The sequence below is a fragment of the Papilio polytes genome, unplaced genomic scaffold (genome assembly GCF_000836215.1).
Source record: "Papilio polytes unplaced genomic scaffold, Ppol_1.0 DF823890.1, whole genome shotgun sequence".
In the NCBI taxonomy this organism is placed as follows: domain Eukaryota; kingdom Metazoa; phylum Arthropoda; class Insecta; order Lepidoptera; family Papilionidae; genus Papilio; species Papilio polytes.
Window position 1 is genome coordinate 281,188 of NW_013525314.1, and position 16,225 is coordinate 297,412.

The 16,225-nt window shown below is 30.6% G+C and overlaps 1 protein-coding gene across 1 annotated transcript; it reads right to left on the bottom strand.

Moving 5' to 3' along the window:
- Positions 1–6,841: 6,841 nt before the first annotated feature.
- LOC106102945 (2-aminoethanethiol dioxygenase) lies at positions 6,842–8,872 on the bottom strand. Its single transcript, XM_013282566.1, has one exon. It carries the CDS (start codon positions 8,779–8,781, stop codon positions 8,011–8,013), a length of 771 nt encoding a protein of 256 aa, XP_013138020.1. The 5' UTR covers positions 8,782–8,872; the 3' UTR covers positions 6,842–8,010.
- Between the last annotated feature and the right edge of the window lie 7,353 nt (positions 8,873–16,225).

A 16,225-nucleotide genomic window follows, 5' to 3' on the forward strand; every position in this document is an offset into this window, starting at 1 on the left:
GAGATTAAAACATTTCACATGTCCCCCTATCACCAATACGGTGACAGATGGAACCGTGATGAAATTAATAAGTTCCAACCGTCCCCTCGTCACCAAAGCTGGGAAAGGTGTGAAAAGGGAAAGGGACTAAATAGGCCTAATATACTAGCTTTCGCCCGCGACCTCGTCCGGGAATAAAAGAGTAATTAACCTATGTGTTCTTCCACACTATCTACACCTATACCAAATTTCATCGAAATCCGTTCAGCAGTTTAAGCTACAAACTCTAACATCCAACCATCTAAACTTTCGCATTTGTAATATTAGTATGAAGTATGATTTAAAAAAATTGTGTTTCCAGTCGGCAGATAAATTGGCAGCAGAAGTAGCTCAGGCGGTATTCGACATGGCGGCCGGCGTCGGACACAGACCTGTGCTCCCTGCATAGACATGACGTTCAAATAAATCAAATTATTACTAATAAAATATAAACAATACAAATATATCATAAATAAATTGACAAATAGAAATTTTTAATCAAAAAGTTCGTTAAAAATCATCTTTAATATTTTTAAAATTGTAATCTTTTTTTATTTTATTGAATATAAAAAATCAATAATAAAATATGTTAATGATTATTAATAATTTTAATAATGTTTCATTTTATTGTGTATTATTTAACGGATTCTTTTGAAGCGTCACCCCGCTCTGTCACCACGTGGAGACAGATGAGAATAAAAAGTTTAATCAGTCTCACCTTTGCCACGAGGGGACGGTTGGAACTTATTTCATAACGGTTAAATCTATCACCTTATTGGTGATAGTGGGACTGAAAGGTGGGACGGATGAAACTTTTGTTCTCACATGGGGACAAGAAGGGTGACGGTTGGGATTAATCCTATTTAACAAAATACTTTTAAATGAAAATTGTAATAATCATAATTGAAATATTCTATGATAATAATAAAATTTTGTCTCAAATGTATCGAAAATTGTGTTCATTTAATAGTTCTGTAGAAATAAAGCATGTTAAAATTATTTTAATCTTCAATAGTAAATATAATTTAAATATGTCACTGCCTTAATGTTACAATTTTTATAGATTTTAGATACTAAAAGTATCCTTAAATCTAAAATTAAAAGAAAACATTTATATATAATAAATTCATTGTGTTTTTTATCTGTATTTGTAATAAATGTTCTATTTCAAATCAATCTAAAATTTGTAAATAAGGAATACATTTTTATTTTCGTTAATCTTTGGCATATTCAAAATAAAAACGCTTAAATTTTTTTTTACTCTTTGACTTTTGTAAGAATTTTTAATTTTCTTTCTAACAATTTTCACTAAATTATATGAATGCGGTGATAGCTCTTTATTACATTTGTTTACAAACATTAGTAAGAAAATTTATAAAACCCCGTCCATTTCAATATCTTTTATCATTGAACAAAATTTTATTAAAACTTGTTACAAATTATTTCGCACCTACAGAAAGAAACATTTAGAAAATCAATTCAAATATACAATAATAAGGCGTCTTTAAAAAATGAAATATTTTAAGTTTATTTGTTAATTTTCATAGTAGATATACATGTATAAGTACAGTCAGCATCATAAATGTGTATTCATTTACAAAATTTATTCACCTTCAGTTTCAATAATAATTATGCATATGTTTATTAATGACTTTAATTTGTAGTCTGAAAAATAGACTAATTTGTATGTTTCAACCATATACAAGTGTCTGTAAATTTATTATATTCATTTTTTTAGCTGACTGTACAAAAGAATATTGCTATCTTTGTCTCATTCGTGCAGAATGAAAGAGACGACAATCTGTTATTTCGGTATTGGATTTTAACGCATTATGCAGCTACTGCTCTTATAAATATGTAAAAAAGGACAAAAACAGCCAAAGACAGTTTTTTATGCTGTTAGCTTTTTATTTAATAACAGATTGTATACTTTTTTATTATCTTTTTCACTAGTCTCCAGAGATTATAAGTACAATGAATAGTGTCTTAAGTAAAATTAGTGGATATTTTAAATCTATGTTTTCAAATATTTTAATAGCTTTCTGGTTACAAAAGAAATGTTCCAAGCAGATTTTTTAAAAACTCTGCTATGGATTTTTAATGAAAAAAACATAGAAAACATCTTGATATCGAAGGGTGAAAGGTTATTTGTTTTAAGCGCCATTAGATTAAATGTTCAGAGAGCCATTTAAAGTTTTCATTTTTAGAGAACAAAACAGAAGCAAATCCTGAAAATAATTTCAATCGAGACTAAGATCGGTTCTATATTAAAATTACCATAATTCTGCATACTTCATTATTTATTTCATATTTCAAATTCTGAAAATATGAGTCAATATCGCGTAAAATGGCGGTTGAAAAAAAATAGGCTTTCACCCGTCAATATCATTTTTTCAGTATGACTAAATATTTGTTTTAATGTAAATAAGTGTGGTTATATTTTTCTTTAATACTTTTTTTCGACAGTTTAGAGCTCAAATGTAGAATAATAATGTCATTTATATATGAAAATTGTAATATATTGTAATGTGAAAATTATTTGAAACAAACCACAAAAGGTAAATTTTAAATTTACGTAATAATATTTTAAAATCTTGCTCAGTTTTTTAACAATTAAGGAAATGTTTGAAAATATAAGAAAATGTTAACTTACAGATACAAAACATTGTTACTTTGAAAATCGAATTACATTTAAAAGGAAAAAAATCCATGTTGTAGCATTTGTAAAAAATTGCATTTATTGGAACAATCTAGATTTTTTATTCTTATTGGAATTTTACGGAATCCTATTGTATGTTTATTTACATTGTAATGTAAAAATGCTCAAAACATTCGATATTATATCAGATATGGTGATAGAAATAAGAGATAATTCTGTCACGTCGACTTTTTATCTTTTTTTTTATCGAAATACAAATTTCTTTAATAAAAATAATAATTGAAAATATTAACTAAGTTTTTCTTCAATCATGATTAACTAACATACAATTTTTTGAGTTAAATTATAATAAAATCCTTTTTTTTTGGTAAGTATAAATGTATGCTATATCGAATAATAAAATATGCTCATATCATCGTTTTTTAATCTTGTTAAAATCGGTAGAGGTTTGATTATTTTTTAAGTTGCAAATATTTTTATAGATTAAAAAAAACACAAATAGTTCATTGCACTATATTAATTATAAACTGTTGGGAAATCAATTCTTAATAATTTGAAAATTATAATACAAAGTGTTACTTAAAGTTTTTTTTTTTCAATTTAATAAGTACATCTATTATAGCTGGTTTATTAAAGATTTTTTTAAAAATTAACTTATGTTTATGTTGTTAAAAAATAATAAAAAAGTACAATAAAAAAATGTAGAAATATAAAAAAGAACAATGTAGATAGAGGTTATGTAAAAGGTGCTGTCTGAAAGCCTTAATAAAATGTTTAAGAAGTATTTAATTTTGTTTAAATGAAACTCATATTTTGCGTGCTATGTTAATATTTTTTTATAATTTACTCTTCACTTGTATTATTTCAATAAAGATATATCTTATCATGACATGTTTTTCTTATTTATCGAAGATAAAATGATAAATGGTCGAACTCATCTCGAGGAATGTTATTTACACTGTTCTTAAACGTGAATCGATATCGAAAAGATAGTTATTACAAGATTAGCTGTTGCTCGCGACTTCGCCCGCATGTGATTAAAAAAAAACCATAGCCTATGTTACTTCCTGATGACGCTTTTTAATGGTGAAAGGATTTTAGAAATCGGTCCATTAGTTGTTGAGTTATTTCTATACATACAAAAATCCAAATCTTTCCCCTTCATACTATTAGTACAGGTAATCTTGGAGATCTCCAATGTCGAAACACTTAATTTAACACATAAAAAATCATACTTGCTCTCTTACAAACTTCAGAAACAATTTTTTTTGAAAATTCCGGCAACTAGCGATTTTTTTTCATCAAAATTATCCTAAAACTCATTTATTCTAAAAGTTTACTAGCGTTTGTAAATGCTAGCGTAGTATGGGAGTAGAGGATGGAGGCATTAACCAGGAAGTGTTAAGACTGAAAGAGGATATGCTTAAGGGAGTGGATTCAGATATGACGGCTGAAAAAATGAATGGGAAAGCAGCACACTGCAGACCCTTCATAGGGACTAGGGGATCTTTTTTGTAAAAAAAACTACAAAAAAAATTCAGTAACAAATTTTTATTAACAATACATGTATACCATGTCCACAAAACAACCTTATACCTAATTATATCTTACATAATAATAGACATCTTTTGTCATATTTTTTTTTACGCCCAAACATTTTTTATTAGCGTGGGTTTGCTGATGACTCCTACTAACATCGACCCCCTATCGTCGAGTCAGTACCATCAGTAAGGGCAGGCGCACAACATTGACTAAACAATCGCACAACTGTTTAGTTTCGCGTTAATTCCTATGAACTTATATGGAGGTGCACAAAACTCGATTTTTGTCACAACTGCTGTGCGATTGTCGACTGTTTCGCAGCCAATTCAACTGTTTAGTTCCACAACTAAAAATCGAGTAGTGTGCACACTTCCATATAAGCTCATAGGAATCAAAGCGAGGCTAACCAGCTGTTTAGTTTAGTTACGGGTATGCGAACACGTGACGTCACAAGTCATCGGCAAACCTGCGCACGAGTGATTATTCCTAACCGTCACTCCGTCCGTCCGTCCATATACCATATACCATATACCATATATCATATACCATATCCGTCCCACCTTTTAGTCTCACTATTACCAATAAGGTGAAAGATGGAACCGTTATGAAATAAAATAACTGCCAACCGTCCCCTCGTCGCAATAGTTGGGACGAATGAAACTTTTTATTCTCACGTGGGCACAGAGCGGGGTGACGGTTGGGAATAATCCCGCACGAATCATATTAATAATTATTGCCATCTCTTACTCTCTTTAACAAAACCGAGACTTCAATATATATCAATACGCTTTTTTATATTAGTATAAGGTGACAAACGGCCACAGAAATTAGCTAAAACAGGGAAGTGACCGCTAAACTTATTACGAATTTATAGATTCGTTGTCTACCTTTACCCAAAAGAGAAAATGACGCAAAAAGGGGGACATAACATATGCGTCCCCTTCTCTGTCACTGCACATTCCATAATAAGAGATCAACAATAAATTCAAATTAATCCTTAAGCAAACAATAAATAAATTGTGATTATTTGGTGAATGTCTTGTGAATTTTTACATGTAATTACAATAAAGGAATGTTAAACATTTTAAAAGTACAGTGAACTTAAAAAAACATTAAAATCTAATATTTTAAAAATACTATTTTGTTAAAACAAAATGTAGATAAAACTGGATACAAAATATGGAGTATTTTTTGTAGTAAGTGAAAAATATTAAACTAATATAGTGCTGAAAAAATTATTTTATAAAAAGAGGTTTTATTAGATTTATTTATTTTAAAAAAGCAAACAATTCTACTATTATCAGTGGTAGAGTATGTAACAATAACTATTGCATATAATTAACACCTATTTAAAGAATGAATTAATTTTAACAGGAGAAAACTTTTTGTATATTAAATCCTTTGTGTTAATTAACTGAGAAATAAGTGTAATTAATTGGTGACAAGGGTTATCCTTGACTGACATACTCTGACCAAAAAGGTGACTTTTAATATAATATAGAAGAGTCACCTTAAACTAATAAGTATGCATTTGCTTATAACAAGGTAATTCTTAACAGATGGATCAAAGGTCTTGTAATTTTTCTGTCCAAAATCACCCTGTATAAGCGGATGAATCGAGAAATGTAAATGTACCGATTTGAAAATAATACTTTCTGCCTGCCCCTTGGGGTTGCAGGCGTGAAATATGCTCTGTATTTTATAAAATAAAGTTTATTATGAAGATTAAATATAAATAGATAGTTTTTAACATAATGCAGGGTCATATTAGTATAGTTTGTTTACAAAGTGCCTATTAACAATAATATCTTAAGATTTTACATTTTTAATACTGTTAATATCAAATTCTGTTAATACCTACTGAAAACTAAATTAAATTGTGATGCTAAAATGACATTAAATTTTTTTTTATAACCTTTGTTTTTTTTTACCTATTTTTTATTTTAAATTATTATTAGTTGGTAGATTAGGCCTTTATAAGTCATATTCCTAGAACTTATCTTAGTATACATTATTTTGTATACAGTAATTTTGTGTATAAATTACAAGTTTGTAATATCCAAATAAATGACAAAATTTTTTAAACCTATCTCAGGTATAAAAAATGAGTACATTTTCTTTATATCATGTGAAAATAAAATGTTTCAAACCACTGACCCACCAGTTACAAAATAACAGGACCAAAAAAAATATTTTGCAAAAAATTACAAAAAAGTTTTTAATATGTCAAACTCACAAGTTCCTTAAGCAAGCTTAGCATAGATATATCATAAATGTGGCAAGTAAAATTGACCACATTCACTACTCTTTTATTTGATTTAATGAATATTATAAATATACTATTTCATATAAATATTTATATAATAAACATAGATATATTTTGTACTATTAGTTTTACAAAATTGACATTTATTATAAATATTTTTCAAATATAATTCAACATTAGATTCCATTCCTAAAAAAGTTACAAAAACGCATTATCTTTATTTTTGTAACTGTTTTTAGAAAACCCTTACTATGGACATTTAGGGCCTATCCCACCACTGGCTGATAGAGGCTCAGATAGCTTAAAAATGATGTCACAGTCAGATAAGGGAACAAAATCCGATATTTCCATCACATATTTTACATGTTCGATTGTTATCAGACATTAACAATTTGGTGGGACAGGCCCTAAATATTTTATAAGATATATTTACCTAAGCCTCTACCATTTTCACTATCCGCCAATACTAAGCTTATATATAACATTTTTGGTCCATTAACTTGAACATTAGGTAACAATGTCTCAGAAAACAAGCAAAATGGTAATAACCATTTTTTTTAATCAAAATAGATAAAAAAATTTCAACACATATTTCCATTTGCACAATGTGTAAAAAACTTTTTGTGTAAATGTGTGTATGTAAGTTTGTGTCTGTCTTTGTTGACCTACTTCCTAAAAGAAGAAAGTATGTAATATGTCTGTATATTTTTTCTGTATATGTAAATTCTATTGTGATATCCTACAGCCGGATTATTCCCAACCGTCGCCCCTCTCTGCCACACATAATAATAAAATGTTTCTCCTGTCCCACCTTTTAGTCCTACTAACACCAATAAGGTAACAGATAGAACTGTTATGAAATAAAATAAGTTCCAACTGTCCCCTCATTACCTAAAGGTGAGATGGATGAACCTTTTCATTCTCATCTCTCCTCATGTAGGGACAGAGCAGAGTGACGGTTGGGAATAATCCCTACAGCCTCAACAAATGAACCAATTTTAATGAATGAGGTGTCAATTGATTAATAGTCTTTCCTAGAGTGTCACAAAGTATATAACACATACACAAAATATCTGCAGTGGAAGTAAGAGTTAATAAAAAAACTGGGTCGAAATCTCACATGCCAAAACTATTCTTTTTCAGTTTGAATCTTTTTGATGTTTGTGTATATTCATCTTTTATATGTATTCAGTCGGTATTGCTTTTTTTAATTCTTCGCAGTTGATTATAGTATCTACTTTTATTTTAAAGTAAAATTTAAAAGAACAGAACATTACAAGTTTTGCTTTCAACTTGAGATGTTTGAGAAATCCTTGCGATTTAGCAGTTTTGGTTATCTTCATTTTTAAATAAATTGTCATATGGAACAAAACAATGAGCATTTTTAATTAAAAACACTGAAAAATTATTAGCAATAGATTTAAACACCAGTACTAACTAGATACAAGTTACTGTGGTAACATAGATATATGTGTCTTAACTTCAATATATAAAAATAACTTGTTTTAATAATTATTAATAATTCTTACCCAAGATATGGACCTAAGTATGGTACTTGATCACAATAAAAACAATCTGGCACTTTTGTTTCTTGTAATTCAACTAAATTGGTGCTTATTTCATTAGCTACATAATAATATCTACATCTTCTAGGTCCTATGTCTTCTATAAGTGTGTCATAAGGTGGGGAAAGTATATCAAAAAATGCAGCTGGCATTTCCAATGCTTCAATTTCATGATAATTTGATATTGTTGGTGTTAGAACACAAGTTTCACTATTCGCAGCACATATTGAGTCTTGTGATATTGTCGCAAATAATCTTCTACGTTTATGAATCCCGTGCGCGATACGAGCGGCTTCGTGTTTAGCACGAATTGCGAAATCAATTTCATTAACAGCCTCTTTGAGCGGAAATTCCGTAAAACTTCTTATACGTACAGCACCAGAGATCACTTTCAGTAGCCCGTGCATATGTGGATGGTCATGCATTGGCATTTTAAAACCCGGCTTTAAAACAAATATACTCATATTTACAAGACTATTTTGAAACACTTCCACATATGTACACGGCGCCTTGTTCGGTCTCCGCCAAGTCCCCGGATCACTTAGAGTATTATCGTATCCCAAATCTTCCGCTTTTAAATTATTCATCATAGATTTTAACTTAAGTAAGTTTGTCTTAAGATCGCTTTTGTACTTGTCATCGAAGGTATGCAATGCCTGTCGGTATGTTGATACAATCGGCGGAACGTTAACGATTTCCATTGCGGACTTCGCTTCATCTCTTATATCCATATGAAATCTGACTGCACTAATACACGAAAATTTTGTTCTTGTAAAATAAGTGGAAAATATTCTGCACGATAACAAAGCACAACTGTCAGCAAACGTCATTTTTACTAAAAGTGACATTCAATTCGGATACTCTTACGAATTTGCGTTTATTTATTACTTCAACTAAAGTTACGGTATTTTTTTAATTCTAAATAACATAAAAACAATATGAAACTCAATATAATTATGAATTAGATATACAAATAAAATCGGTTGTTTTAGAATTGCGGGTTAAAAAAAAATTAAAGTCAAAAACAGAGCCATCTGTTGTCTATGAAATGTATATTTTATGAAATTGTTCAGTTTTGAAGAATTTAAGTGTTTTCAGCGAAGAGAATCGATATTTTAAAACTTTAGGTCCGTTTTCAAAGTTTCACTGAAAGGTTTTTATAATTGTTTATTACATATTATGCCTATTTATTTGACCAAATTTATTGTCTTTTAAGTCTAATATATGGCATGCAAGAAGTTCTCGCAAGAGGAAAAATCAAAGAGCATATCAGAATGTTCTAACTTTAAAAATAAATTGATGTATACCGAAATTAAATTGCCGTCATTTCAAAACACAGTGGAAATTCCTTAATTTAATTGCCTAATTTCAAACAGAAAATACTATCTATCTTATTTTCTCTGAACAAAAAGTAAAATAGTTACATATACATAAAGTTTTTGTAAAAGCGCTCACGGCAAACAAATAAACAAATAAACTATTACAAACTACAATGTACAAAAATATATGTCGGTACTCTATAGCTACTACATATGCGTTAAACACCACATAAAACCTCGATATCCTGTTAAAACGACCTCTTACCTATGCCATTGTAGAAAACTAAAACAATTGAGAACCGATAAAAAGCCATAAAAACGTTGTACGGGCAGTAACAACCGAGGTCACATTTTATGTGTGGTCGATGTAAATAATGACGGGAGGTTCGTCTGTTTGTACCACTTAAATAAATAAGTCGCTCAACGTTACGAGATTGGGTTTTATTTGGTTCCGTACGGCCTGCGTTTTATCGATTTCGATTTAAACTGTTTATTCGATTAACTGGCAACACTAAACACAGATAAATTCATCAGTGTGCGCCAAACACTACACATGTGTAAATATATATCGCAATAGTTTCTAGAATAATACATATAGTAAAGATGTTTTAATAAAAAGAAAACAGTAGCATTTTTAACAAAGTATCCAATCTTATCTAACTTCGCTAGATCAGCGTTTTTAATTCAGTTTTCTGTACTTCGTCAGCCGACTATGAATTTAAATTTCGCGGTGAGATTAAACAGATTTAGTGCGGGTAGCCTGATATGTTTTTATTCTTCCACACAAGAGGGTAGGTCTCAATGACTCCCTGGTTGGATGTTGCAATGGGGCAATAGGTCGTTTGGCGTCCTTGAAGGTTATTGAAAATGTTTGGATTTCGAACATCACAGAAGAATAATCGGGCGTGTCAGTGTTAGTAAGCACTTTTAAATATGGTTACGCATTCGATAACGACGCGGTCTATAGGAAAGTGTTTGAGGGCATGGTGCATATAAGTGCGTCGGCAATACAGTATAGATGGCACCTATAGATTTGACAGAAGCGGTTGGTCATCGAGTTGGTAAGTGTCATTTCATATCTGTTTAGAATATGCTCCCTGTCTATACGGCCTGTCTAATTAAATTAAAACAAACAATTCTAATTCACATGTAAAACAATGAAATGATATAAAAAGTTTTCAAGGAATTCATTCGAGAGCTACCGTGCTCTGGAGATCGTCAGGTGATCGTGGGTGGTCTACTCAGAACTGTGCTTACAGTTAAGTCGAAATAACTAAGTTAGTAGTTACTATATAATGTTCCAAAAATTAAAACTTTTTAAATAACCAAAAGCATTGAACAGCAGCTAATTGGAACACTCTTTGGAACGAAAATTAATGTACAGCAATATAGCGATACCAAGTAAAATAGTAATATTTTTAATAAAATCAGGACACCAATTTATATAAAAGTAATTTTTCTTTTAATTTTAATGGCGCACATTTTGACATCTGTCGATAATTTCCCGCCATTTCTAAATCCAATTCGCGGGATCTCCGTCACGCGTGGGCAACACATTAAAATCAAATAATTGTGCCAAAGTTATCGTTTATATAAATTAGTTTATTTTAGTATCGGACATTTTTAATTATTAATGTAGGCGTAGATATTACTGTGAGTTTAAACCTATAATAAATATTTTGATGCTTTAATTTTTTTAAACTAAGCTGTTATTTTTAATAAACTACGCCTACAAAATACGTTTGCGTTCAACGGTGTTTATTCTTTACTCTGTTTTATTTGAATAGATACAGAAATAACATTAATAGGCGAGTAACTCTTAAATCGCAGAAGTATTTTTACATTTATTGTCTGAAATCTAGTATTAACTAAAAGCCAAATAACATTCTAAATTTCCTTTGAATCGCAGTTAGAAGTACACAATTGAACTATCTCGTGCCATCATGTCGGTGCTAAAACAATATGGAGGCATGTTTATTGTTCTTACACGGAAACAGTAGCACATATTTAGTGGAAATAACTCGCTCTGGTTTTCTATTCGAGGGATGTCGAATCGAAAAGTGATGCCTTTTTTTTTGTGTATCGGTAAAAAAAAACCGCCGTTATTATGATTATTAGCTTTCATATTGCGTATAGTATGTTGTCTTGTGTATCTTTTTAAAATTACCGATAATTTTATCTTATTAAAAAATCGTTTGTCGAAAGGTACTGTCAAGTTGACAAATAATTTTATTTTGTATTTCGCCGCTTTATTTTTACATCATTCAAATTAATTTTTAACATAGAAAATTTTGACATTTCACATAACCTTATCCAAGGTTTCTTATAGGTTATAGTCTCAAAAACGATTTTGTAAGTAATATTCTTGTAGGTTAACTATGGAAAAATAATTACAACACTATTCACGAGAACAACACTAGAACGGCCATTACCAGGACTACAAAGCGCAAATGATACGAAAATCGTGTATGAATGTAAATTTAAATAAACATAAACAAATCTAACGGAGCGGTTTACGTATTGTCTATTTGTAATGCTCCTGGAAAAAGTTGCCGGATGGTTAGCTATGAGAGCGCATTATCTTTACTATTTACATTTTTTTATTTTGTTACGTCATTCATACAGCCAGTTTTTAAATTGTTTAAAATACTTTTTTTTTTCCTAATGTCTTTTAAGTACATTGTTAAAATTAAAATATAGTTTGAATAATAACACAATTTATACGAAATGGTTTAATTCTTATGTACTCCAAATTTTATGGCACAATGTAACAAAATCTATGCATCCTAATCACTGACCTCTAAAAATGGATAGGCTATAAACTGTGATATTTTGTGTTAATGTTATTTTCGCCATTTTGGCGCTGATGGTTGGTCATTTGTGGATGTTAGCAATAGCTGTTAGTTTCCAAGTAATGGTCTATGTATCTATGGTTTTCCCTATGTATTTATCGTTAGCATTAAATTAATTTATTTATTTAAAAACTTAAAATTGGGCTATCACTATTGGAATCAACATTCACAGTAATAGACGCGGAAGTTTGTCAATTCCGATCGGTAGTGGTAACATAGCGCCTCATGCTTGTGACAGACGGACAGACAGACGCGCCGGAGACGCTCACAAAGGATTGGGACGTTTCCGCCGCGTCCAAACGCTACCTCTGTTTATCTTTGACGGATTTACTTCGATCTACGTACTACTAAGAACACTACATTACGCTTTTAATGCGGACACAGATTAATTACTTGTAGAGAGTTTAATATGTTATTAGTAATATATCTGTCATTAGCGGACTTATCAACATTCTTGTTAGAGTTTGATAAGCATATGCGAATGTCACCTATTTGGCATACCAAATAATCGACAATCGCACAACTGTTGTGCGATTGTCGATTGTCTTTTAACCTCCATATAAGCTCATGGGAATCAAAGCGAGACTAAACAGTTGTGGCATAGGTTAGTCAAAAGTGTGTGCGCTCTAGGAGAAGATTTATTGTCTAAAATCACAAATACAGATAAAACAGAGGTATTATTATTTACCTTCAAATACAATAAACGTTTCTCAAAACGCATTTAACGATATGAAAAACAAGAACGCATCATGTATTAAAAAAAAATCTTAAAGACCTATTAAAAGCAACCCAACTCTTTTCGTGCCAGAGTTTTAACGTAAACATTGTCTTAGTCGAAGCGACAAAAAAGTTTTAAAATAAAATTAATAGACGACGTCACGTGTGCATGTTCTAGGAAACTTGTTAATTATCTGTTGTAAACTAATAAAACGTAATATTATACTGGAAGCATGTTTAAATATAATGGCCGAGCTGGCTGCTTCTACCGAATTTCTGTTATATTAACAAAATAAGATATCGACCTAAATCTTTTACTGTAAAGATTATTAAACAAGAGAACATAGTATTTTTTCTGTCATATTTTAAATTATTCTTTTATTTACTTCTACAAAACCTTATCTAAAAGTATTTAAAATGAGATTACGAGAAAGTTCATCGTATTAGTACCAATATTATGTGTCCTAATGAGTTTTTTAATGTAAGATTTGATCTTTAAATAAATTGTACGTATTCATTCATTTGATTTCATTGAGGCACATTTACATTTCAGTAGCGTAAACTTTTCATATCTTTCCCCTACCTGTTTACTGTGCTCGGAAGTATTGAAGGAGCGTTTAGTCGACATTGAATACTTGTACAAGTAGATTAAATATTGTCAATTATATTAAATAATTGCCTTTTTTGCTTTTAATTATTTTTCCCCATTGGAGAATATACGTGGCAACGTTTCTACGTAAGACGTTGAATATCAAAACGGTTAGTGCTGACTACACTTGATGGAAGAATGTACGCCATTTTCCATTATGTATGAGTATTGAGGAATTATAACATAATAGTGGTGTACCCCCTGACAGGTGGGTGTTTCGAAGGTTTTTTACAGATAGGTGTCATGAGACGTATGTTGTTTTCAGTTTATTTTTATTTTAAGAACATCATCATTATGCCAGTCTTAATTATCAACTACTGGATATATGCCTCTTCTTTATAATTCTATTCCTTGCGGCTTGTTGATCTCATCCAGATCTTCGCTTACACCCGTACCTCAACTCATCTAGCTAGTGTTTACCAACTGATATCTTAATGATTTTAAAAATTAGCAGTTAACTTGTCTACATACTAAACGGTGCACGGAAGAGCATAGTCTTGCCAGCAGCTATTCAGTTTTATTTTTATAGCAACACACATGCGGCCGCTCGCCTCGGATGAGGTTAATTCGGTCCGCAACGACGCTTTGTGGTACGATAATTGATTTCTAAACGGTTTTGTAAAATGGCCGCCTCTATTGCCATTTGGTACCTTAATTGAGACGTTGATGCGTTTTGATTGATTGGTGCGTTTATGGTAATTCTTTTGCCTCTTTAGTACAGAAATTAAACATCCGCGGAAATGGTAACGGTGAACCAAAGATTTGGATATCCGTTTGTCTTGTAAGACATCAAAGGATTAAGATGATTTCTTCCGAAGATAGATTTAGATCAGAATTTATAAGAAACAATAACGATGTTTTTGTTTTTTTTTTCAATCATTGACAATTGTTTTGATCTTTTGTATCACTTTACTAATCCGCGGATTGTATTTTTTATAGTGGTTATTATAAATGCGAAAGTTTAGATGGATGGTTGGATGTTGGATAAAGTACGTAGCCTAAACGGCGGATTTTAATGAAATTAGGCATAGATGCAGAGGATAGTCTGGAAGAACACATAGGGTACGATTTTTATTTAAATCACGCGGACGGAGTCGCGGGGAAGTATTTATATAAAACTGTATTACCTTATTTACCAACAATAGTTAATATCGCTTTACGTTCTCTAATGATTCTTACAAAATATGTAGAAAAGTGTGAATGTGCAATGGCCCTTTATGGATTTTGACGTTACATTATTTTTGACATTATATTGAAGAGAAATATAAAAATTCCGATATCGGGAAATTAATAAAAACTCACGGGGCCCAATCATGTAACATCTCTCTACAAATGACGTCATTAAATTGTAAGCGGTGCTAACGAATGAAGTATTTAAGATTCGTTTTAGTATTACGTCGTTAGTTTCTTTGCAATTAATTAGCGCACAATGCAACGCCCCCGTGCGGTCACTCGCGCAATCACTCCGGCGTTTTGATAAAAACGACTTTAGCGTAAACTTTACAATCATCGCTATTTTTCGATCGTTCAAATGGGTTTTTATCGTTTACGCAGGGTTGTCAATTACGTTTAATTGCATAAACTTGTTTCTTTAAATTTTGTCCTGTTATTGTTTTTTATAATTATAAGAAAATATGCGCAGGAATGTAGAATCTCTATGCACCGATTCTTTTCTTTTGAGAGAGAGAGAAAGAGAGAGAGAGAGAGAGAGAGAGAGAGATTTTCTTGATGATATTACGAGGTGTCATATAATTTGAATGCGATATATGCGTGTGAAAAATCTCCTGATTTGGGGCAATATGTGTTCATAAATATTTTTTTGCAGTGTCAACCCTAGTCACATGTCTGTATTCGTAGTTTACATATTCTCTACAAACGCGTCTAATACACAGTTCGTGCCGAAAAATTACAAAATAAACTTCTATTAGCAGTATTTATTGGTATGTGTATATTGACATTTCCGGTACACATTGATACAATGTGATCTTTGAAGAAAAATGTTTTCTATTACGACGTCATAATTGAAAAACATTATGTTCTTACATATCCTAGTGTAGGTTTTAATTAAAATAATATAATTTAATATTCAAATAAATAACTTTAAATATTAAGTTAAATACAGTTAAAAAGAAAAAAAGTTGAATTTTTAAATAATTAAAATTATTTAAATTAAAATCATTTAAACTCAACAATTATGCTATAAACATGCTTGTGAAAGAAATAGAGCAAAAACCCACATTAATTTTGTATAAAAATTAAAAGGCATATGAAATTAAAGGATTTTCACGTTGAAATAAAATTTTGTAAAAGTTTTTTTCTAAACTTTATTTTTAAACTTATCATAATGGTTTAATACCATTGATCATTTGCGCCAAAAAAATTATACAGATTAAAAATGTGAGCTCCGATACACGTGCGTTTCGTGTTTGTTTGTTCAGCGATGTGTGCGTGTCACTAAACATGTTTTTTTTATTGTTTTACGGCAACAGTAAACGTACGAACAGAAGCTTATGCGAACGTTGTGGCCGTAACATAATTGTCGGTAATTAAAAAATGCTACGCCTGCTATATGTACGTTTCACGATATAATGACCACAGATTATCGCAACCGTCACTATTGAGTTGTTTCAGGTGGATA